Source organism: Epinephelus lanceolatus, chromosome 17, assembly GCF_041903045.1.
Source record: "Epinephelus lanceolatus isolate andai-2023 chromosome 17, ASM4190304v1, whole genome shotgun sequence".
In the NCBI taxonomy this organism is placed as follows: Eukaryota; Metazoa; Chordata; class Actinopteri; order Perciformes; family Serranidae; genus Epinephelus; species Epinephelus lanceolatus.
Genome location: NC_135750.1, coordinates 13823992 through 13847828, shown reverse-complemented (window position 1 = coordinate 13847828; position 23837 = coordinate 13823992). Strand labels below are relative to the sequence as shown.

Below are 23837 nucleotides of genomic sequence, written 5' to 3'. Positions count from 1 at the left end.
TGAAACAATAAATTGTGAATACAGTAAAGCCTCCACAAAAATGGCATTTTAAGTCGTGTGTGATTTATCCTGGCTTCATATAAATCAGGATATCCCCTCATCGCTACGCTAATTTATATCATGTAAAATGCCATAGGCTTGTACTAATAACGTTAGCATGTTGTATTTGTGGGGAAAATGTGTCCAGATAAAGACAAGTGTTTGTCTGTGAATGCTGCGAGTTATAGTGAAGCTGATTTGTGTACTTGTGTTTGAAACTCTCTCTATAAGCCATGTTTAATGTGAGTTCAATGTGAGTTTAATGTGTGTTTTGAATCAACTAAACTTTACAGCACTTCACAGAAACCTCCACCGCTGACTAGTGGTTTGGAGGTGTAACTGCAGAGTGACAGACACCACCGCACAAGTATAAATGCTCACAACAGTACAGGCTACGGTGCAGGGTCTGCCACACAAGTGTAAATCCCCCTCAAGTGTCCATAAACCCACTTAGAAATAATAATAATAAAAAAAATGCTTCAGAGCTTGCCAGATGTTTTTCTGTTTTCTTCAGTATCAAAGTAATCCATCGAGAGCTGTCTGTAAATCTGTGGGTATTTCTGTCACTATTCATGTGAACAACAGAGTGAAACACTACGAACGCCTTCCAAGAGAGACTGTCTGAAAATCTGCACCATTATCACAACATTTAAACAATATAATGCTGGATATAATCCACTGGAAGAAAGGACATTTAGATGTGAAACTTAATCCTGTAGTCTAGGATGGTGAACTCTCTGGTCAGCAGTTATTTTTCAAATACATCAACACTCCTTACTCTTGGTTCAGTGGCTTACTTTGAACGATTTTCAATTCTTCTTTACTGAAAAACATGGTCTTTACTTGTGCCCACACATCACAGAGACTTGAAAACAGTCCACCTCCAACATAAGCCACCTGTGGGGCTTGCTGTCAGCAACAGCTTTTAAGCTTGTTGTTCCCACTTCTACACAACAACCGTCTTTAATTGCAAACATCAAAACTGCTGCTTGAAGTCTGTGAAAGCAGAGTGTCATGTACTTGTGCATGTGGGTGATTTATTGCCTGATCTTTGAGACTGAGGGAGTGATGAGTGTTGACGACAGGCTTTCAGAGTGATGGCGTTCTACAGAGGGTGGCCTACTTAAGAGTATCAAAATATTTAATTCTATATTACGTATAAGTATCAAACATGAGATTCTGGGTGTTGAAGCAGTTTATAAATCAAAAGCAAGACAAGTGTGTGACAGAGTGATGTTTTTAAAAGGTATCTTTCCTATTACCAGCACTGAAAAACCCTAAAGAAGTTTAGTTTTAAAACATGAAACAAAGAGTCTGGTCACACCTGGTATTAACATGCATCTTGGGTGCTTAGACCACAAGTGGACAGCCATAATTACAAGTGTAAATGACCACTGAGATGCATTGTGATCCAATCACTCAAACCGCTTGCTGAGATGGTCTGAGACATATTTGACCATATAACTTTTGTAGCGTAAATGCTTAATGTGTCTTGATTTGTCCTCAACAAGGACCATGTCATCAATGCAGGACATGGGGGTTATATTGGTGATGGTGTGCTAACGCTATATAACTTGCCTCTTTTACGACGAGTTGGATGAAGTGTTAAGTGACCATCCATCGTTTGGCCTTATTGAAGGAGACATGTTAAATTCTGCTGGCAGAGAAATCTCCAGTTGTACCCACACAGACATAACGAGCAAGCAGCTAGCGAGACTGTGGGTGTAATAACTTTGCACAGAGCTCTCTGACCATGTTTTGTAAGTGAGGTAGGTGGTAACAAAATTGAACACAAGTGGTCAGCTGGAGACAGAGGTGTAAAGACAATGGGCCTGTCCCAATACCCACACTTCCCCTGGAAATACCCACTTCCACTTGGTTGTGCGCGTTCATGTTTAGGCTAGTGGTGTCCCAAAACAGAATTGAGGTAGTGGAAGTGGTTTCCAACACTTACCCCCCCCCCCCCCCTAGATTCCAAGGGAGACCCGACCCACACTTCCAACAACGTGGAAGATGAAATTTCCCAAACACCTTGCAAAGTCAGCGACTTCGGCAAGTTTTGGAAAAGATCAGAACTAGAAAACGTCGATTTGCATGAAGTGGTGTCTCATTTCTTAGGGAAAGATCTCTACCCTAATATTTCTCACTTCCCTCATCAAAGGTTATCTTGCAAACGAGGGCACTCAATACCAAGTGGAGGATTTAAGGGGTAGACATGGAATTGGGCCAATGTGTCTCGGCTGTCTACTTGAGTTCAGATCATCATATTGTCAATACCAGGCTCAAAGAAAAAATGCAAATTCCGATATATGAGAAGCAAATGTTTGTATTTTTAATAGTCAAATGACTTAAGATCTATAGAAAACATGATGGTATGAGTATAAAGGATGGAATGAGTGAAATATAGAAAAGTGCACATTTTCAGAAAATAAACCTCAGGAATGAAAGTTTTCTTTTAAACATCGTCAGTTTAAACAACATTTTACTGTACATAAGATCAAACAATAAGCAGTCCTTCATCAAGAACATAATAGTGAACTGAAGAGCTCAACATCCAAGTGGCTGCTTTTAGCAGTCGGAGACAGAACCCTGAACTATTACAAGAAGACTGCATGAATGTGTTTCAGTAACAGGTACACAGCAGAACCATTGATCATTTTGTCCAGCCTTACCTAGCTTTAGTGTACGATCACATTTTGTTCCTTTCCTTAAGTTTGTTCGAGGAAAGAGATAAAGTGCAGTAGGAGTCTAGTGAATGTGTAGTGGATGTTTTACAGCTGAATACAAAGTAAACTACAGAGGTGCTTGGCATCTGAATATCTGAACCATTATGAAAATGGAAAAAAAAAGTTGCTGAGAACAATGTGAGACATTTTTAATGCTCCCTTAGCAGCTCTGTTGATATCACTTTCAGAAAATAAGTCAGTGGTTCACTATGAGATAAAGAAGTTATTTCTGCTGTCAACACAACAGAGGTTTGAAAAATGAAAATAAACTTTAAGTGATGGAGCTTACTCAAATAAGTAAAAATAAACAAAAAATACAAATAATAACCAAACTCTAGCCCAGCCCAGATATTTCAATAAAAATTGCACATGAAAAATAAGAAAAAAGGCAGCATCTTATGTCTATGAAGTGAAAAGATATACAAATTTAGAGTGCTTATTATTTAATAGAATAAACGCAGTGACTGGAGGCATGTGATGGTAAATGTGGACAACACAGCATCTCTCGAAGAAAAAAAATCTACAAGACAAAAGTTGATTAAATCGTTTATCAGTTTTTTGAAAGAATAGTTCAGCATTTTGGGACATGTTTTTTTCAGAGTTAGATTTAATAAAGATCCCATGGATAACAGTGGTATTAATCTTCTCATTGAGCTCTGAGCAGAAAAAAGAAAAAGTGGGCTTTCCAAAATGTTGAACTATTCCTTTAACTGCCTGCTTGCCACGTAGCTGTATATTAGTAACGTGGCTCTACTTTAGTATTTAACTATTCAAATAAATGTTTCAGATTAAATAAGATAACTTAAAGGTTATGTTTTTACTTTAGAGCCATCGTAACATAGAACATATGTGTTGGGCTTAAAGCAGCTAAATGCTCCCTTCATTTTATTAAGATAGTGTTCAGCCAAAAATAGATGGTGTACAGTACTCTAAGTGGGTTAATTATTTAGTCATCTTGGGGCGCAGGCGTCTCTTAATGATCTGATGGTCACTTTCCTTCTCCTCTGGCTCTCTGCTGATGATCTATAACGAGACAAGAACAAATTGTTAAAGACGTGTGTGTATTTGTGTGTAACAGTACAGCGGCATGCCAAAGTTTGGGCACCCCTGGTCCAAATTTTGTTTACTGTGAGTTGATAAGTAAGTAGAAGACATGAAGTCTAAGATGACACATTTCTTTTACAGCTTCAAAACAACAAAAATGAAAAGGGCCTGAGGCACATGTTTGGGCACCCTGCCTGGTCAGTACTTAGTAGCATCCCCTTTGGCAAGTATCACAGCTTCTAAATGCCTTTTGTAACCAGCTAAGAGTCTTTCAGTTCTTGTTTGGGGGATTTTCTCCAATTCTTCTTGCTAAAGGCTTCCAGCTCTGTGAGATTCTTGGACCGTCTTCATGCACTGCTCTTTTGAGGTCTATCTACAGATTTTTAGTGATGTTTAGATCAGGAGACTGTGAGGGCCTCTGCAAAACCTTCAGCTTGCACCTCTTGAGATAGTCTATTGTGGATTTTGAGGTGTGTTCAGGATCAGTGCCCTGATGTAAAAGCCTCTTCTCTTTTTTTTTTTTTTATTTACAGATTTCAACTGAATCCATTCTTCTGTCTACCTGTAAAATGTTTGCTGTACCACTGGATGCAACACAATCACAAAGCATCATCGATCCACCCTCGTGTTTAACAGCTGGACAGGCGTTCCTTTTTTCTCCAAACACACCTTTGCTCACTGCACCCAAAACGTTCTGTTTTAACTTCATCAGACTACAGGACTTGTTTCCAAAAAGCACCAGACTTGTTCAGATATTCCTTCTGCAAACTTTCTACACTGAATTTTGTGGTGAAGACACAGAAGAGGTTTTTTTCTGATGACTGTGTCACAGTAGAACAGTGCACCACCACTCCCGAGTCTGATCAATCTTCCTGCAGGTCATACAGGGATTTCTATTTGCCTTTCTAACAATCCTGCAAGCAGCTCTCTTGGAAAGTTTTTCTGGTCTTCCAGACCTCAACGTGACTTCCACAGTTCCTGTTAACTGCCATTTCCTAATTACATTACAAGCTGAGGAAACAGCTACCTGAAAACACTTCAGTCTTCTTATAGTCGTCTCCTGCTTTGTGGGCATCAGTTATTTTAGTTTTCAGAGTGCAAGGCAGCTGTTTAGAGAAGCCCATGGCTGCTGATTGTTGGGACAGTGTTTCAGGAGTCAGAGTATTTATAAAGCTTTGAAATTTGCATCGCCTGGCCTTTCCTAACGATGACTGTGAACAAACCAGAGCCCTAAGAAGCTAATTAAGGTCCAAGACCCTGTAGAAGTTTTCTGAGAGGTCAAATGTCTTGGGGTGCCCAAACTTTTGCATGGTGCTCCTTTCATTTTTCTCGCTCTAAAATTGTACAAAACAAACAACAACAACAACAAAAAAACTCTGCTTAAAATGTTGAGAAGCATGATTCATCTTTAACTCCATGCCTTTTGGAGATCAGTTCATCTTCAACTTCATTAGCTACTCACAGTAAACAAAATTTTGACCAAGGGTGCCCAAACATTTGCATGCCACTGTAAGCTTTAAGAGGCACAGACCCAATCTTTTATTGTGCTTTGAGAACTTAGTCACAATAATCACACAAGTTAGTTATAATTAGTATTGATTAATAAATGCATCTTTGTTTATTTTTGCACTTAGGTGACATAACTGTAAAAAGGTCAGTTCCAACTGATCTGATGTGATCTACATAAACAATGTAGAAAGCAACTAGCCTTTACTAAGATACAGATAATTACCATACAACACGTACTCTGAGAACCACTCAATACAGTGCAGCATGAGAAGAAGTCTGCTGCTATTCATTTTTTATGGCATGTCACTGAATCCCTTCTCAAGGCTCTGTGGGATAAGTGCCGTGGGATTTACAAGTGGTGCGAGAAAGAGATTTGGAGTTGAAAAATTGTAAACTTACACAAATGAGGGAAACATTTGCAGCTGCGTAGAGACACAGTATAACAAAAGTATGTCCCTTGCCCCAGATATTACTAATGCAAGCAAAAACTAAGTGCTACTTGGCACCAAGACTCATAAATAGTTGAAGAAAGTGCAAGTTGCTTAAGAAAAACCAAGCAACATTAACACACTCACAGAAAGTCTTAGTTGTAATAAACTGGGATGCAAATGGAATTTGTTTGTGCTGCTCAAAGCACTTAAAAGTTCTTTAGTCAAACAATTCCTTCAGTGGAATCAATGAAAACTGTCCAGAGTGAAGAACTACTACTGCTAAATGGCAAATATTTGGTTCAACTAACTCAGCTGTTATCTCAAAGCTGTTCCTGCTGCAGTATAAGTTGCTTTATGGCTCACTAGTTTCCCATCTTTAGTTGCAGGGAGTACATCATAGGTGACGAGCCTTGAAATGTTAAGGTCAGGTTGGACATGGACATGTTTTGCTACTTAGACTGTCCAGTAAGGCAGCTGAAAAAAGACTAGAGTAAATAAGTAAGTGCTCTGATATCTAAAACAAAAATCTGTTTCCTAATACCAAATACAAGCAATGAGGTATAAAGGATAGTTTTTATGTGATAACCTGTCAGGGTGACTCTTGATTGGGGTATAAAGCTTGGCATCCATTAAAATTCCATATCAATACTTTCATTGATACCCTATTTTGAAGAATACAACCATTCTTCTACAGTCTACAGATTAGCTGGGCAAAATCAGCATAAATGCCGTTGGAAGAATTAAATGAGGAGGCACCTTCTTTCAGGGTTGTTTGCAATTTGGAATACTTAAGAGCTTTCCATCTATCCTTCCCTCGACACACTATCCACTTACAACTACAATAAAGTCCTAAATGATATTGATGGCGACTTAAAGAGATGGGGTGTGCTCCCTATCTCGACTCAGCCTAGACTTTCACTAATTAGAATGAATGCATTGCCTCGTGTCAATTGTATTAGCTCAATGGTACCTTAAGTCCCACTGGATAAGCGCTGGAAGAAGTTGCATTCTGTTAACAGCACCTTTTTGTGGAACAAAACTCCAGAAATAAAGCTTCTACTTTGAAAAGAAAAATGACCAGGAGGCACTAACCTGCATAAGATTGAATGGTACTAATGCTAATTTGCTCTGTGTCTACTTAAATGTTGCTGAATCCGAAGACTTGTGTGTCATGGTGCCCCGCTGAAGAGCAATTACCGTATCCACATCACCTACCATATTTGATATATTCCAATATGCCCACTAAGAAAGTGAAACAGAACTTTGGGACAAATATATCATTCTTCCGCACCAACATTAAGTCCAGAAATTTTTACTTTTGAAAAATAGGAAGCCAATACTTTTTCCATAGTGGGGAGACAAGGGTGTTAATACTCTACAAGACATAATGGGGCGACACGGTCTACTTAAGTGTTATTACAGTTGTGGGCAGCAATGTGTGTTCATGGTGTCCCATGTGGCAATGATTTAGAAACTCACCCCCTAATTGACCCTTTGCTAAGTCCTACCCCTGAACTGGCCAATCGTGACGTAGCATTGGGCCAGCTCAGACCAGCGTCCAACAACAACAATAAAAAAAAACACAAAAAAAAACAGCTGTGCTCCATTGACTCCAATGCAATCGTTTCCGCTTTCCTTCATTTTCAGGCTGGTTTTTTCGATTTGGAGCTAAATGTTGTGCCTGGGGCACGTCGTGTATTAATGATACTCGTTAAATGGAGAGGTTGGAAAAACACATACGTTTCTTCCCTGTTCCAAAACCAAAATCAAACCCTGAAAAGTGTAGGGTTAGCTAGCTAGCTACTGAAGATATAGCCTACTGAATGTATACACATGCTGCTTTTGCTTTTCAATGATTTTAACAGAGAAAAAAAGACCAACCCTGCTGTACAGGAACCAGATATTGAACCAGCTGTGTGGCATCACAGTGTGTGCAGATGAACGGTGTTTGGCTTCACCCAGAGCTCTCTGCTCATCCGGCAACGGGGGTCCGGGTGCTGGCGTCGGCACGGGGGGGAAGCCTGCTCACCTGCACACACTGCGATGCCACACAGCTGGTTGAATATCAGCAAAGTTTCCCTTTATATTCATTGTCTTCTGTGGCGATCAGCAGTGATGTAGTGGTTCACTTTTACACTGTGATCTGTAGCCTATAGTTCGGCTTTAGCTTCTATCTATCTTTGTCTTTTTAACCTGTTGTTGCTGCTGAGTCAGTTTGACATCCTGGATATATCCTTCAAACACAGACTGTAGACCCCTCTGTCTGCTTCTCTCTAGAAGGCTTATATAAACCTTTGATATTAATATCTCGTCAGATATGGACTGGCAGGCTACATGGTCAAATATCTCCCCATCGTCCAGAAACCCAACCCATCAAATGATACATTAACTCACAGGTGTTATCTCACACCTCGAATATTACATCAAATGAAACAGAGCTGATCCATATTGTGACTGATGTCCAGGCATTACTGTTGGCACTTTTCTTCATCTGGTTTGGCAGTGCCCAGAGATTAATAGATTTTGGAAAATGTCTCAAGTATCATAACTAATTTTTTTATAGAGCCATCCCTTACTCACAGTGTCTGCTATTACTCAATGACAACTCCTCTTAGGCCCTAAGTACAAATGATGGGCACCTCTTGTTAGCTGGTCTCATAGCTGCCAAAAGAATAGTAGCCTGTCATTGGAAACCAGCACGTGCACTGTCAGTGAGGGAATGACTCTCTTTTTACCGGGACATTGCACAGCTGGAGGTTTTTACAGCACAATCACATTAAGCCAGCCACACAAAATAGTACCTGCTGGTAAAAGCTACTAAAGAAAGAAACTGTTTTACTATAAATATTTGTGGGTAACTGGCTTTTTTAGGTATGTTTTCATGTCTTTTGCCTGCTTGTTTACTCATTCAAAATATTATCCATGGTATATTTTGCATTGGTTGGTTTTTATATAAATATCTCTCCATCAGTTGGTACACATACATGTCTCAAAACTAAAATCAATATGTCCCGTGCTCTTACAACCTGATATTGTCAGAGCTGATTACAAGGGGGGGAGTTTAAGTCAAATTTAAAGGACTGAGAAAATGCACTATGGGTCATTGTGATTGCTCCTAACATTTTTACTGAAAATTATTCCTGTTTATGTATTTAAAGTGTTTTTTGTATGGTATTTTAACTGGATCTTGTGCTTGCTCATTTATGGTGTGTGACAGTTGTATTAGTCTGTTTGTGATTACTGTAATGATGTTTATGCTGCCCTCGTGGCCAGGTTGCTCTTGAAAAAAGACTTTTAATCTCAATGAGACTTTAACCTGGTTGAATGAAATGTGTGTGTTTGTGTACAACAACGACTCTTAGTGCTTATATAATGAGCTCCTGTATGACAGCACTTACTGGATGTGAGGGCATGTCCATGGGCGAGGAGATCTCAGGCCTGTAAAGTTTTCTTTTGTTCTTCTTGGCTCTTAGACTGAGGGATGAAGAGGAGGAAGACGAGGCTGCTGAGTCTGCATCAACCCGACCGCTCACCAGACTCATCATCTTCTTGGCTGCAGAGATGGAGACAATTTCAGAAGAACATGCTGAATAGAAACTTTAGACAGATTTAGATCTTTTAATTGATTGCTTAATTTTATGTTTAAAGGTTATCAACTGTGCTCGGTGTGTGAATTTGACTATGAATACATCATTTTAAGAGCAGACACATAGCATTAGTGTAATTACTGTAAAACCCGTCACTGAGTGGCCTGTCAGACAATACTTGTTAGCGGGATACCAGGGTTTTCCCTGGGTTTTTGGAGACCAAGGTGGCAAAGGCCTGTGGCGGGGGGCATCTTGACAGCTGTACTTTTAGATACGTTCCCCCCTCTATTAAATATGAAAGGAGGCCCCCACAAGCTTTACACTGCTGGCTTGTATAATCAGAACAGACATGTCCCGTGATTTTCAGCCTTGTATGATTATACTTACCCTTTACAGCAGGCACATCCTGACAGCTGAGAATATGACTGTCAGGTATTGTCCCCCCCTAAATGTGAAAGGAGGCTGAAAATCACAGGACATGTCTGTTCTGATGATACAAGTCAGAGGCGACGTCTTTCCACATACGGGCTTCCTTCGCCTTTCATATGGGGCAGAGCTCTGTGGGTAACAGTAGTAGAGACACAGCCCGAGTGGGAACCGGGATCTGACACAGCACCGGAGGGAGAAGCAGGTCCGTGGAGCTGTGCGCCAGACTAAAAAACAAGCATGTCGCAGCGAATGCGCGCCGCTACGGCGTTGCTTTGGGTTGTCAGCGCACATGATGCGCGTCTACATTAGAAAGTAATGGGTTTGTGTGTGCAAAAGACGCTACATCTGAACGCCCCTCATGCACACACACACACACACACACACACACGCTTTAATCAAGGCGGCGGCCAAAATCACCCAGGCGGCCCGCCTTTGTCTTAGGCAGAGAAAACCCTGGATACAGTTTGTCACCATGTCACTTTTATCCTTTAATCACTGACATACTTATCTTTAAAACATTGTAGCATCTGTAACACTGTCATGGTTTTAATTTACTGTTCAGGTGGAGGAAATAATCAAAGGAGCAGACTGCAAGGTATAGAAAGAAAAGGATGGGAGGAGGAGAAAGATCAGTGATAAAACGGATGGAGGAGGGAAAGGACGGAGAAAGAACAGTAGATGGTGAGAAGGAATGAGTGATGGAAGGAGGGAAAAGATTAGGAAAGAAAAGAGCGAGGTGTTGGAGGAAGCAAAATAATGAAGATAAAAGACGACGAGGGACAGGAGGGAACTGCAAGCGGCAGAGAGAGAGAGAGAGAGAGAGAGAGAGAGAGATGGAGGGAGGATCAGATGGCGGCAGACGAGCACCCTTGCGTCGGAACCCCGGGGCGACAATTAATTGACCGAGTGAAACTGCCGGTCCCCGAGGATAAAACTCAGAGATGACTCCGGTTGATTCCAATATGTTCCCTGTCTTAACTTTCTCCTCTAAGCCATCATTAGTGTCCCAAACTTGCTGCCCTTGCCTGGTTACTTTGTCAAACCTGTGTTATCCTTTGCCAAATAACTCCGGCAGGAACTCGGAGCTTTGTCCTTGTGTGTCCTACGTTGTTTTGCTGCACACAGGTTTTCAAATAGGAGATTTAAAAAAACTCTACAAATCCATCTGGGCCATGCGATTGCCTCCTGGACTCTATCAGTAAATGACTGGAAGTGAATGAATATAATGCATCACAAAGCAGAGGGGAAGATGCATTGTATATATATAAGCAAGCTTCGGTGTTTTTATGCATGTGTGTGTGTGGGAGGGTAGATTGGTTCTAGAAAGCCCCAAGCCAGTGACCTTGGTGTTCTTTTTGATCACACTTTGAATATTAAAGCTCATTTTAAATCTCACCAAAAATGATTCTTAGTATCTCAGTAATATTGCATCAGTAAAGCAATTTCTGGAAAGGGCAGATACTGATAGACTGATGCAGACTTTTATCATTAACAGGCTTGATTACTGCAGCGCTCACATTTTCTTCCAAGATGCCTTTAGATAATTTGCCGATCATTTAAAATGCAGCAGATCATACGCTCACCAACATTAGAAGAGCAGAATGCATTACACTTGTTTTAATCATTGCCTATTGGTTTCAAAACAGACTTTGACAAATCTCATGAGAAGACCAGAACCAACAATGTTCATCTGTCTCTCAATACTCTGACTTCCCAAAACAGTTCACAGATATATAACGTCATTTTCTTTAAAAGGCTACTATAGTTTTAAACAAACACTACTCAAACAGGAGGAAATAGTTAATTCGTGGGGGACTATTTCCAGTGGTGGATTAATATTTATTTGGTAAGTCTAGTGAGAATTTGTAGCAGTAGGATGGTGTATGTGGGACAATAGTCAAACTAAATTAGTGTGTGCTTTTATGGTAATGAGGGAACATGTCACACAGTGCAAGAGACCTGAGGAAGCAAGAGTTGATCAGCATTTTTAAATTTAAGTAACTTGGAGGGCCTTGTTTGGTCTGTACTCAACTCAGAATTTCGTCAGTCAAACTGGATTTGGTCGTTCAACATGAATATTCAACTATTCATTCCATTTTTCTCCATACAAAGTTTGAACAGGGTTCGGCAGGACAGTGCAAATCATGTAGTAAACAAATCAAGTTTGCTTTTCGAGCTAATGCGTGCTAACTATACTGATAACCTATCTGAAATGTGCAACCTTTTTTTTTGCCAACACCAGATATCGAACTCCAAGAGACTGTATCATATTAAGTTGTGTGAGCTGCAACTTCACCACTTCTATACAGAAGGTCTCTCTTTCTTTAGGCAGCTGCCTCCATCTCACGCCGGATTAACACTGGACGTGGAAGGGCTGCGAAGTGCAGCGATTTTCTGTGGAGGGTTGCAACGTCCTTTCAGTGCCAATGTTAAGCTACTCGGCTGTTCACACAAGATGCGTTGCTGCACTGAGCTCCAGGGCCGGCTCACTAGATGCAGCATGTCTGGTGTGAATGACCAAGCGACTGCTGACGCGATAACTGACATATTGAGGCGCTTCCATGTCCACTGTGAACATGACGTCACTCGGACTCACCCTGGGTCTGGGTCTGCAGCTGTCTGTACCGAAGAGCAGTGTGAAAGCAAGGAACGCGGAGATTGAAACAACACCAGAACTGAACTACACACTGACTGCCAAAAACAAACAAACACAAAAAAAAAACCAAAAATACATAAATACCCAAACAACTGCACGACTTGAAGGAATCTCAGTCTACTGAGGGGTCCCTCACAGATCATTTGAATTTCAGGGGGCAGCCCAAGCCTTTCTTGACTTCAAACGAGTTTAATTTTTATGTATTGCACTTTTAATCATTGAACCTACAAATTTAATTTACTGGATTTTAATTTCTTATGCAACATAATCTGTGGTTTTTGGAAAGTACTCTACAAATGAAGATCAATATATTTACATAATTTGTAAGGGGCATTCTACTTCGTTTGAGCCAATGATTTTTCTTTTTTTCTTTTATCTTTGCCACATTCTAATTAATTGAATAACAAGTGTGCTTACCCCTTCCTGCTCAGAAATGTCATCAGCTGATTAAAAAACCGGTATGTGATGTCACTTTGCTGCGTCATCATATTTAAGTTTGAAATAAAATATTCGCTCCTCACTCTCATAAATCTCCAGATAGAAGAAGCAGATAAAAGTTAAATGTCTCCCACAGTAAAGGATCACACACTGACACACTAACACACTAACCTTTACTGCCGAGCAGCGTGGGGGAGCTCTGCAGGAAGTCTCCGATCTTCTGCAGAGTTCCTTCCTTTCTGCTGTGGATGCTGCTCTGGGAGTTATGGCGACCCGCTGAGGAGGAGATCTGATCACAGACGACAGTGAACCGAGGTTACTCTACCAGCACGTACAGTGTAAAAAGCTGCGGGTGGCTTACAGTACAAACATACTGAAAAATGACTGGTCTAGTTTAAAATAAAAACTAAGATGGATGACAAACTTTACAACATCTATGAATTTTTAGAAAACCACTTCATGGGTCACAGTGGAGCAACTGTACTTAGTGTAATTGTGCACGCATACAGAAAGCAGAAGACATTTGCTGTGTGTTCTCCATAGTAATAGCAACTCCATATCTAAGCAATTAATCTAGCAAGTAAAATATTATAGTATAAATCACACTGACAGCCAAACCTACAAAGACAGAGGACCTTGTGCAAAACAAATGTGGCCTCCTGATGTAAGAATATGATGACTTCAACTTTGCGCTGTATGAGTAGGTTTTGCTACAATGACGCTTTAACTGTGAATTATTTATGTTAAGCAAGTATAGCATGTATCAGAGCACATCTTTATGGTTATGAATGTGTCTGCACGTCTGTAAGTGTGTGTGTTTCTGTCTGGTTGTCACCTCCTCCTGGTGTGGGGTCAGCTTTGGCGTCAGTTTGGTCCTTGTGTTCCTTCTGTTCTCTGCCTCCACCTCTTCCTATCAACACACACACGCACAAGGACATACACAATGAAGACACACAAACAAACCAAGTGTTGAAGCTCTGAGTGTGTACTGAGTCATCCGTACCAGAGGATTAGTAAGAGGCTGATGAGCAGAGAGGTTAGGAGGAGGCACACAGTTAAAAACAACCATGAAATGTTCCATAATGACAGGAGAGTTTGGACAAAATGGGGCAGGTCATTAATACGATGTAGACATCAGGAGAAAAACATTCTGACAATTTGCGCACCGGCCTCAGCGGTCGCTCAATTCCACTTTTACCACTTTTCCAGCTGGAATAATTCTCAGGGAGCGAAAACGAGCTCCAATTTAGGGTTATTTACCTGCCACAGGGGCTTGAAGAGTTGACAAGCTTAACTGCTACCAGTCAAAATATGTTGTCTGGGAGTCTCAGAAACACCCAATTAATCTTTAGTTTTTTACTTTCAAACAAGATTCCAATGTCAGTGACAAGCACCATTGTCAACCATGTGTGGAAAACCTTTCATTAAATCTAAACAAAGAAAACAAAAACGCGTGTCTGACGTCTGCTGCAGTTCCTAGTCAAAACAATCTTGGAGGGAAGCCTCTGGCTCTCAGGAAGAAAGTAAAGGAAAATCTTTAATGGTGTAAAATACTTCCTTTATCTCTTTTTATACCCCTGGCATGCCAAGGATAACCAGGTTGCAGGTGTTTTTCATTAAGTCAAGCATCTGACATTTTTCTCCCTGGTCTGCTGTCTGAGAGGTGATGAGTTGAATGACATGGCGTATGGGTAAATGGAGAATGATTGCATAAAAAATCTAAATTGGGACATTTACATTTTTCACCTTGACACTTTTTTTTTTTTTTTTTTTTTAACAGAAACCTTCAGTCAGCCCTCAAAATCAGATTGTTTCTGATGTGTCAGTTTCCCATGTTTCTGGTCTTCTCTTATTTAAGTGATATTCCACCTTGGGCTGGGCCATGTGGACAAAAATTCCTATCCCGGTATTTACAGGCTGACTGGCGACACGATATATATACACGATATATATTTCTGTATTTTCTGCGAAATGGGCTATATGTTCAGTTGCAAGTCGAAGCCACATTTAAGATGTCATAAAGAAACTGTGATCAAAATAAAATGCGAAGACAGGGATTTATTTCCCTGTTTGAAAATATACAGCTGCACAACATGTAAATGAAAAATGATATAAATTAAAATAGCAGGGCTGTACATTAACATTTTTGCACACAGCACTGGAGCTACAGAGGGTTAAAGGTTTGCAGCACAGGACACAAAACTATAACATGACTATAAAAGTATCAAGTCGGCCTAAATCCAGTGCAGTTTGAAACAATTAAAAATCTTTATGAGGGGAGTTAAAAAGTGGTTTTCCATGGCCTTTCAAATTAATCTAGTGCTGTAGAATTATTTAAATATTTTTATTTATTTAGGCTATGAATCTTATTTATACATGTAGCATCAACAAAGAGGCTGAGGATCTGAAGGAGCAAGAGACACGTCTGTGGTGTCGCTGCATTTTTAAACAGATCTGTCTCCTGCATCCATGCGTGTTTCCATATTACACATTAGACCACAACTACCAAGAAGAACAGGGCCGCGCTACGATCCACCTCACACATAAACTAGCAGCAGAGCGCTGGATTGCACGTGTGCTGTGGTAATTTCATCACAATGACTGATTTAGCCTAGCACATGCAACAAACAGACTGATGTCACACTGTAGACACGTGAGTGAATGAGAGGGGCGGAGCTGCGGTGAGTGTGGCAGAGGAGGGACGAACAGTGGTGTGCGTATGTAACGCAACCTGACCCTGGATCGATATAAATCTTGTTGTGTAAATTTATATCTGTACACTTGCACAGTCGGCAATCAAAGACTAACTAAGATTTGAATTTTGCTTTGCAATGTGCAAAGTATCAGTGTAGGATGTTGTTTCACTGATGACTGAACCTTTTTATGGCAACCAGCCTCTTTTCAGAACGTCTACTGAGGTTTCATTTCAGGCATCCAGTAGACAGAGTAAAAATGATTCAAACGTTGCATGTCATGTTCTGGATGTTGTTTTAGGGCCAAATCAAATTGGATCAATTAAATTTTCTTCCATTCCTCAAGTTACACAAAATAGCTCTCGCTGTCCAAGTAAAGATTTACCAGGAAACTTTCCAAAAAACCTTTACACTCCTACTTATTTTGCTACTGGCATGACTAACTGTCTCACTATTTCTTGACTCAATACTCAAATGAGTGTGGTTAAATCTCTGGTGTCGTCTTGCCTTTCTTACGGCCTGTTTCCACCAGATGCGTGTTGGTTGCGTCTCCGCTCGGCACGGCAGCGGAGCCGATAGGATTAAATTCTAGTCAATGTGTGCATTTCCACCAGCTGCGGCTGTGCTGCGTTCCGGCTCCGTCACAGCTCCGGCAGCCCGGAGCCTTCCCCAACAGATACGCAGGACTTCTATTTTTGCCGGACGCCGGAGCACAACGCAGCAATTCAGCACAGAGTAGATCGTGCGGGGCAGGAAGTCGTGCACAGAAACACGATAAAACATCCTGTTAATTTTCAAAACAAAATACACAGTGTTCACGCGGATCATATTTCCCTGCACTACACCTTGAAAACTACATAATGGGCGGAGACAGGCCTGAAGTCAACAGGTCAGAGGTTTTCAGACGTCATTTCACCCCGTTGACACCATGGACGAGGAGATATTAATCATGGCAGTGCACCGAGATGTCTTCCCGGTGGAGCTGCACCGCTCCGTACAGCAAACACAGCCAGTGGGTATTGACGGACGGCGGAGCACGCAGCGGATAACCAGCGCTGCCATTCCGCAACGGACACGCATCCAGTGGAAATCTAGCGTTAGGCTTCCAGTTACTCATGTTTTCTCATTGATTCGTGGGTCTGATCACTTTAATAACCAGATCTAGAATCAAGATGTTATTTTTGCTGTTCACTGACCATTTAACCTTTAATTTATCCCTAGGGGCACCCGGGGGTAAAACACCCACCAACATTGGGACCTGGGTTAATTTTTCCTCAGCAGTGCTCCCAGCTTTCTGTGGTCAAACAAACATAATTGTCATTGTTTCAAGGTCGGGAAGCCAGTGAGGGATGGCTCTATATCTTACACAGACTAACAGTGGGAGTCAGCAGTAACTAAGCCCACAGGGGAACCGGCCACCCCAAGGTGGGAGGAAAAAGAGTGTAAAAAAAAAAAAAAAAAAATTCCATAATTCAAAACACTCACACACAGACACAGAAAAACTTAATAAACCAACAGAGTCAGAAATGTGATGCATTTGTACAGTCCTGCATCCCTAAACAAATCCCTTGACATATTTTGCTACTCCAGCAAATGAAGCGATTCTGACTCACGACTAGCCGGTGGGGACGAGGCCAACCTGAGAGGGTGGCTCACCAATCGTGGTGGACGGTGTAAACACGCTCCACTTTGAAGAGCAGAAAAAGGAGTCATCAGTGACTCAGTAGATGCTTTTAAAAATAATCTGAGGAAGGAAGGAAAGAAGACAGGAATGGAGAAAGAAAAGTGTGGAAGTAGAGATTGGTAGAGAGAAAAGAAATGTGAAGAAAGTACACAATGGAGCTGAAGCGTATGCGTGCGTGTGTGAGAGAGAGAGAGAGAGAGAAAGAAGTGGAGAGATACCGATGAGTAGTGATAAGTGATAGCGATAAACCATAATTGGAGTGTGTGGAGAAAGTAAACAAGATAATATGTGCGTGTGTGTGCGTGAGAGACAGATGAGATGAGATGATAGAGGGAGCATGTGGGGAAAGTAAATGAGACATGAGATAATGTGAATCAAGGCTGGGGATGAAGAAAGATGCAGAGCAAATAGTGAGCGGCAGGGATGTGCTGCGAGTAGAAGGTTTCTTGCTAATATTCCAACAACTGACATGCACACTGGATTCAGGTCCACCACAACTGCCCCTTACCACAGTGTGAGCATTCTGCACTCTGTCATTAGCATTAGCAAAGAGAACTGTACAAAATGTTTAGGTAGCAGTGCTGGGGGGTTTTTGTCAGTTAAAATGACAATCGTTGCCGGGGGGAGATCATATCAGCTGTCGCTAATTAATGTTAATTCCATGAGTAAGTTGATAACAGGCCAAATTATACTTGTCTGTTGTCTGGTTAAAGTGCTCTCTACAAGCTGCTGTCTGCACTCTCAGATCTTTCATTCACATCATGTTAATCATTAAAGCTTATAAACCTTACACTTTTGACCCCAGTGTCTACAACTGTTATTTCAATGTGTCAGACACATGCTTCAGCATGTACGTGAAGTACTGGATTGGACTAAGCATCAGCAGATATCTAATATTAAAGCAACATTATGCAACTTTATTTTTAACCTTAAGATAACAGCTTCAAAGACTGAGAAGGACAGGTATGGACATCATGACAGACGCGAAGAGAACTTTGATGGAGGAAGTAAGTAAGAGGAAAAAAAGAGAGTGACCGAGCAAGAGGGCAGACAAGAGTAAACTAACAAACTATTATAGGGTTGCAAATTGTTTATACTGTCCCAGTGTAAGCTGTAGCAATCTGCTTCATGAAATGACAATCTGACAGTAGTGCACATCCCTGCCAATGTTACTTATGAAAGAAAGCGTAACCTTATTGGTGTCATCCCTGTCTTGTGAGGTTTTGAAGGTGTTCCAGATATCAAAAGTCACATTTAAACGCTTAGCGCACTATGTATTAGGTTTTAGCAGCATCATGGTATTACAGGTGCTCATCTTTCTATTTACCCCATACTGGAGAGGTTGTCTTCATAGTGCACATCATGCGACACTAAAGGTCAGTCTGGTGGAACAGGCAGCTGAGCAACTGCGAGTGGTGGGGACAATATTGCAAGTCTAAATAGCTGGCCAGTGCTGTGTCCACAACATCAGACAGAGAGCAAACATTTTTATTTTAGGGTTTATTTGGAGATTCTTGAAAGAGTGGAGATACTAACTAAAGGACTAACCAAGACGGTTTTGGGAAGTTGCATTCTGTTTCTGTTGAGTTTGAAATGTTTTTTTTGTGATCTGTTTTATGATGACTTAACAACAGTTAAATTTAGTTCGGTTAAAAAGAGAAATGAGAATTTTGTATTTGTCTGTTTAATAAGGAAAATAGGTGTAAGAATATTCACTTTCTTGACGTTTTTTAATGGGCGAGGCTTTCTGATTAGGTGGACATGATAACCTTTAATACATATAACATTATTCATACCCACAACAGAAAATACTTTTTCCCTAACCTGATATGACGTGTGTGCTGCACATGCAAGCGTTTTTGATAATTGCCTCCGTCCAGTCCGTCTCATCGCATTTAACCATAGTTAGACAGGCAGTGGCAGCTGGTTTACAATAAAATGTAAGTTTTGAGCCATGACTCCTATTCTGGCACACAATAACACTTTGACACTCCTATCTAGCCTCCAGCCAACATCACGATTATATTGTGATGTTGGCCTTAAAGGGGTCAATTAATTCGACTAAAAACGCCAACAGATCGTAGCGACATTGCCAGTTGAGGGGGGTGGGCAGTACATTAATACTGTCATATAACGTATACCCTGTTGAAGGTATGAAAGTATGAAAAGGTTGGTACCGCCCAAGCCCACATAACAGAACAGTGTTTCAGCAAAACTTAAGCCACATGTCATTCTTTTTTTTAAATTTTAATTATTTTTGTGTTAGTGTCACAGTGTACAATATTTCTGTAAAATCCTCTGTTACTGTACCCTGTCAGTAAACATGGTTATTTGGCTTCTGATGTTGTATTCACAGGTTTCACACCCTTCAGCTTGTCAACAAAAGCTCGTGTTCAGACTCTGTCAGACAGGAATGACACCAATCACATTAGAGCCTTTGTCATAATCATTTATATATAACATTGGCACTAGAGTTTTAGACTGTCGCTTTCCATGGCAGAGCACTACAGCCTATGCCAGAACACTATAAACAGTTTGCCTTTCTGCAGGCTTATGCATTCACGACAGTGGTGTACCACTCAGAAACTGTGGGGGCACCAAATCTCAAAACTACCAATTCTTGTGTAATGTTGCTTTTAAGAACTTGGATCAGGATCAAAATACCAAAAACATCCTTGTTTGGAACATGACTAATATATTTGACACATCTATCTGCAATAAGATAATACTGGCCTTACATAAGTACCACAAAAAGTCAAACAATACCAAGTGTTTTATGTTTGTGGCCAAACTTGCTGTTGCATTCCTGCAGACAGTAAGTCAAGGCAAAAGTTAATCCTCCACATACACATGCATCTCTTTAAAAATCAATCTGATCAGAAGATTTTTGTTTTTTTGTCAGCCACTATTATTATCTTGGAACAACTGATGACTGACTCATCTAAATACACTGTGATTTGGAGGAGTAGAATACAAGCGGTGAAAACAGAGGACTAAGGGGGAAAAAGACTACATGCTGTACTATAGGGAAATACCAGTTATGCAGTACAGTTTATCAGTGTGTATGACAGGTCGACTCCACGGTGCACAGGGCCACACCGACATCAAAATCATATGAGCTAAAAATTCAGATAAAGATTTTCTGGGACAGCGGCGAGGTCTCTTCTAAAGAAGAGCCACAACATCGTCAATAAATCATTAAGAACTCATCTGCTGAACAGACAGACATGGCTGGCTGGGAGAGATGCGGCTTCATGAGAGGAGGAGAAAGGAGGATTGAGAGTTGGAGGCATGCCTGAAAGATGTTAAAGGACAGAGAGACAAGAAGAGAAAGAGAGAAAAATGAGAGGGCGAAATGCAGAAGGACAGAAGAGAAAAAGATTGTGTGCACAGAGTAAAAGCTGAAGCACTTTATTTGCTCGTGTGTTTTCACGTTGTGCCAGTTTACATGATCCAGCCTGCCAACACTCCATTATCTCGGAGAAAAATTGAATGGCGCAGGAGTCTGGATGGCTGATGAAATCGGCTGCTGTATCGCTGTGGGTCACTGCCTACAGATGTCAAACTTATCAGATAAGAACCCACTTTTCCGTGCAACTCTCCGCCTCTGTGTCACAACGATGAAATAGAAGCACTCTATTTAAGAGGTAGCAATTAAATTTGCATTATTCCATTGATTTTGACAGTATAATTACTTCAAAAACAAGACAATTGGCAAGAAGAATAGAAACATCTACTTTGCATTTAATATTGTTTAAAAGCAGGAACCAGAAAGAGGAACACTTCTCCTGTGACAAGAATTTGGCAAGTTATCCCAATTATTTTATAATTTATAATGAATAAGAAACACATTAATACAACTGATACATAGATCTTGAATTAAGCAAAAAGTAAATACGGATGCAAATGCAGCCTATCCATTTGCTAACAAAATTGCCAATACAGCTGTGATTGACCAATACTGGCAGATTGATCAGTAACGTGATGAAGCAGAAGCCAAGAAGGTTTCCTTGAATAATCTGAGCACAAAGCTGCTGCTCGGAGCAATTTGAAGATAAAAGCTTTCACAGAAAACACTCTGATAGACAGAGAGAGAAGCATACTACTTTTTTTAGAGATACGAATTGAGAAATTAATACTAAAGGTCAAGTGTGTAGGAGTTAGGGGGATATACACATCAGCCACTGCAGTTCTCTACATGTCTGGCCCATAGGAGAAGCTACAGTTGGTTGCAATCTGCAACCTCACTGCTAGATGGCACCAAATCCTAAACACTAGACCTGAGTTTACTCTAGACTTTTTTTTTGGACAGCCATTATGGCCATCATTATCCCAGAATTCCGGCCATCTATAACAACTGCTGGTCACGTGTTTTAAATAGCCATATGATAGCGTACTTTTAAAAAACAAAAAAACACAAACCCTCTGATCCTCTTTGTATTCCAAGTACGTCAGATTAAATAACTTGAATATAAGGAAGTCTCAATGAAGAAGCAATCTACTAATCCGAGTGATGGGTGGCAGAGGCAAAGGATGAAAAGGACTTGGTAAAGGAGGTGCCAAGCGCCACAGTAAAGTCCTTTGTGATAACATCCAGGGAGTCACCAAGACTGCTATCTGTCGTCTGACTCGTTATGGTGATGCGAATCTCTGGACTGATCTATAAGGAGACCTGCGGTGTTCTAAGGGTCTTCCTAGAGAACATGATCTGTGATGCCTTTACCCAGACAGAGCCTGCTAACTGCCATGGATTCGGTGTATGCTCTAAAGAGGCAGGGAGGCACTCCTTCACGCTACGGTGGAAAAATAGATCTGTCTGTTATAAAAATCTGGTCGATATCATACAAGTTTATATGTAATATGTCTTGGCAATATATCTTAAAGGTCACACAATATAGGCTATCCAAAAAAAAAAAAGGCATATGCTGGCTAACGTAAACACTGCACTAGACCATTAAATATTTTTATTGTTTGAATAAAATGTTTTCTCCAATGTATAAAATTGTGATTGGATGTTCTGCACAGCACAATCACCATCCCCATCCAGAAAGCTCTGGGAATGACATGTTCAGCTTGGACTGTGCAGCCTCATTATTGCATTTTATCAAGTTGTAATTTCTAAGGACAATTTTTGTAAATGCAGCAGTACAGGACAAAGTAATTCCAGTGGCAACTCCACACTCAGCTGGGAGCAGTGTGGGTCTTTGTTCATACAAGCGACACTGTAAAAATAATTTCCCACTTCGACCCTGAGTTATCATTTTAAGTGTCCTTGAACAAGGAACTAAATCCCAACAATTTCCAGGAGCACTGCCCCGTGGCTCAACCTCCAATCTGACCTCCCTGTAGCAGGGAGAAAGGCTACAGCTAGATTGTACTCTCCTAAAGACTTCAAGAGTCTCTGTAGTGACGACAGCACACAAACCAAAGCTCCACTTCATTTCTCTCCAAAGACACTCAGGTAAACATGGCGCAAATAGAGAGATGGAGGGAATCAATAGAACACTTATGGCACTAACTCTGCTTGCACTGGCTACGTGTTTACACACACCAAGAATTAAATTATAATGTGATCAAGAAAGAGGTAAAAGCAAGGAAGAGGACATTTATAAACCACACTGATTAAATGTTAATGTGAATTATGTAATGGTTACATGCGCATGATCAGAGTAAGATATCTAGAGAAGTTTTAAACAGTTTGCAATGTAGCCGTTGGACAAAAGTTCTGCAACTCTCTCCTGCCCCATCTTACAGGAAAAACACATTTGGACAGCAGCCCTACACTATACCACAAGGCTATACCACATTAGCATCATGGATGTGTTTATGGGGGTGATTACTAGAGGGAATGTATGACACTGCAGAATAATGTGACGGGGCGTCTTCAGGCATTAGTCACTTTGCTCTGTAGCATGGAAACGGGTAAATTAATGGAACGCTCCAACAAGCGACCCATGTAAACATCCTCATTGGTGTGATGCCTCACTCTGCTTATTGGCTATAATCAGATTATGTGCAAGCAAATGCAGTCTCTATCTCTCTGTCTCTCCCTACTGTAAAACTCAGGAGAAAGAGTGAGACAGTCACACCATCTGTTTTCAAATCTTTACCGAAGCAGAGAAGGTTGGATGAACACAGGCAGTGTTCTGCATCACCTCTTCACTGTTACTCATTCATTCCTGAATTTACTGTTGGCCAGGAGCCAACGGAGAAACTGGAGGTGCAAAACACTCTTAAAGGACAACAACTCAGTGTATCTTAAGAGAAACGTTTCCCCAGTTTTCTAGATTCTGCTAGATTTGTGAGGAAAGTTAGGGATGATGCCACCATACTGGAACTAACTGTATAAAATTCTTAACAAAATGGCGTTACATATTTATGGTAAGTAATGATTTGGTAGCACTGCAAGTTTTAGCCCAAAAGTGAAAGCTATACTGATGAGGTAAATGATGATGAAAAGTGTGATGACTGTGATGAGCAATGTCTGTTTGTCTTTGGCTTATGAGTATGGAAGAATGAAAACGTGATGCTGTTTAAAAAAAATGTACCTCTTGTGTCGTTCGTCGTTTACTCCTCCTGAAAATGTGAGACTTCAGAAAAA

The 23837-nt window shown here is 40.8% G+C and overlaps 1 protein-coding gene across 2 annotated transcripts in view; it reads right to left on the bottom strand.

Annotated features, from left to right (window-relative positions):
* Positions 1–2347: 2347 nt before the first annotated feature.
* Positions 2348–23837, bottom strand: part of LOC117248694 (kinesin-like protein KIF20B) — a 70928-nt gene continuing 49438 nt past the window's right edge. The window contains exons 31-35 of one of the 2 annotated variants that reach the window (XM_033613913.2): positions 23785–23826; positions 13695–13769; positions 13031–13148; positions 9148–9302; positions 2348–3788 (exon numbers count right to left, since the gene is read on the bottom strand). In XM_033613913.2, the coding sequence (XP_033469804.2) occupies positions 3708–3788; positions 9148–9302; positions 13031–13148; positions 13695–13769; positions 23785–23826 (471 nt within the window). In that variant the 3' untranslated portion in view covers positions 2348–3707. The remainder of the gene's footprint in view (positions 3789–9147; positions 9303–13030; positions 13149–13694; positions 13770–23784; positions 23827–23837) is intronic. The other variant, XM_078160636.1, reaches the window with a different exon arrangement.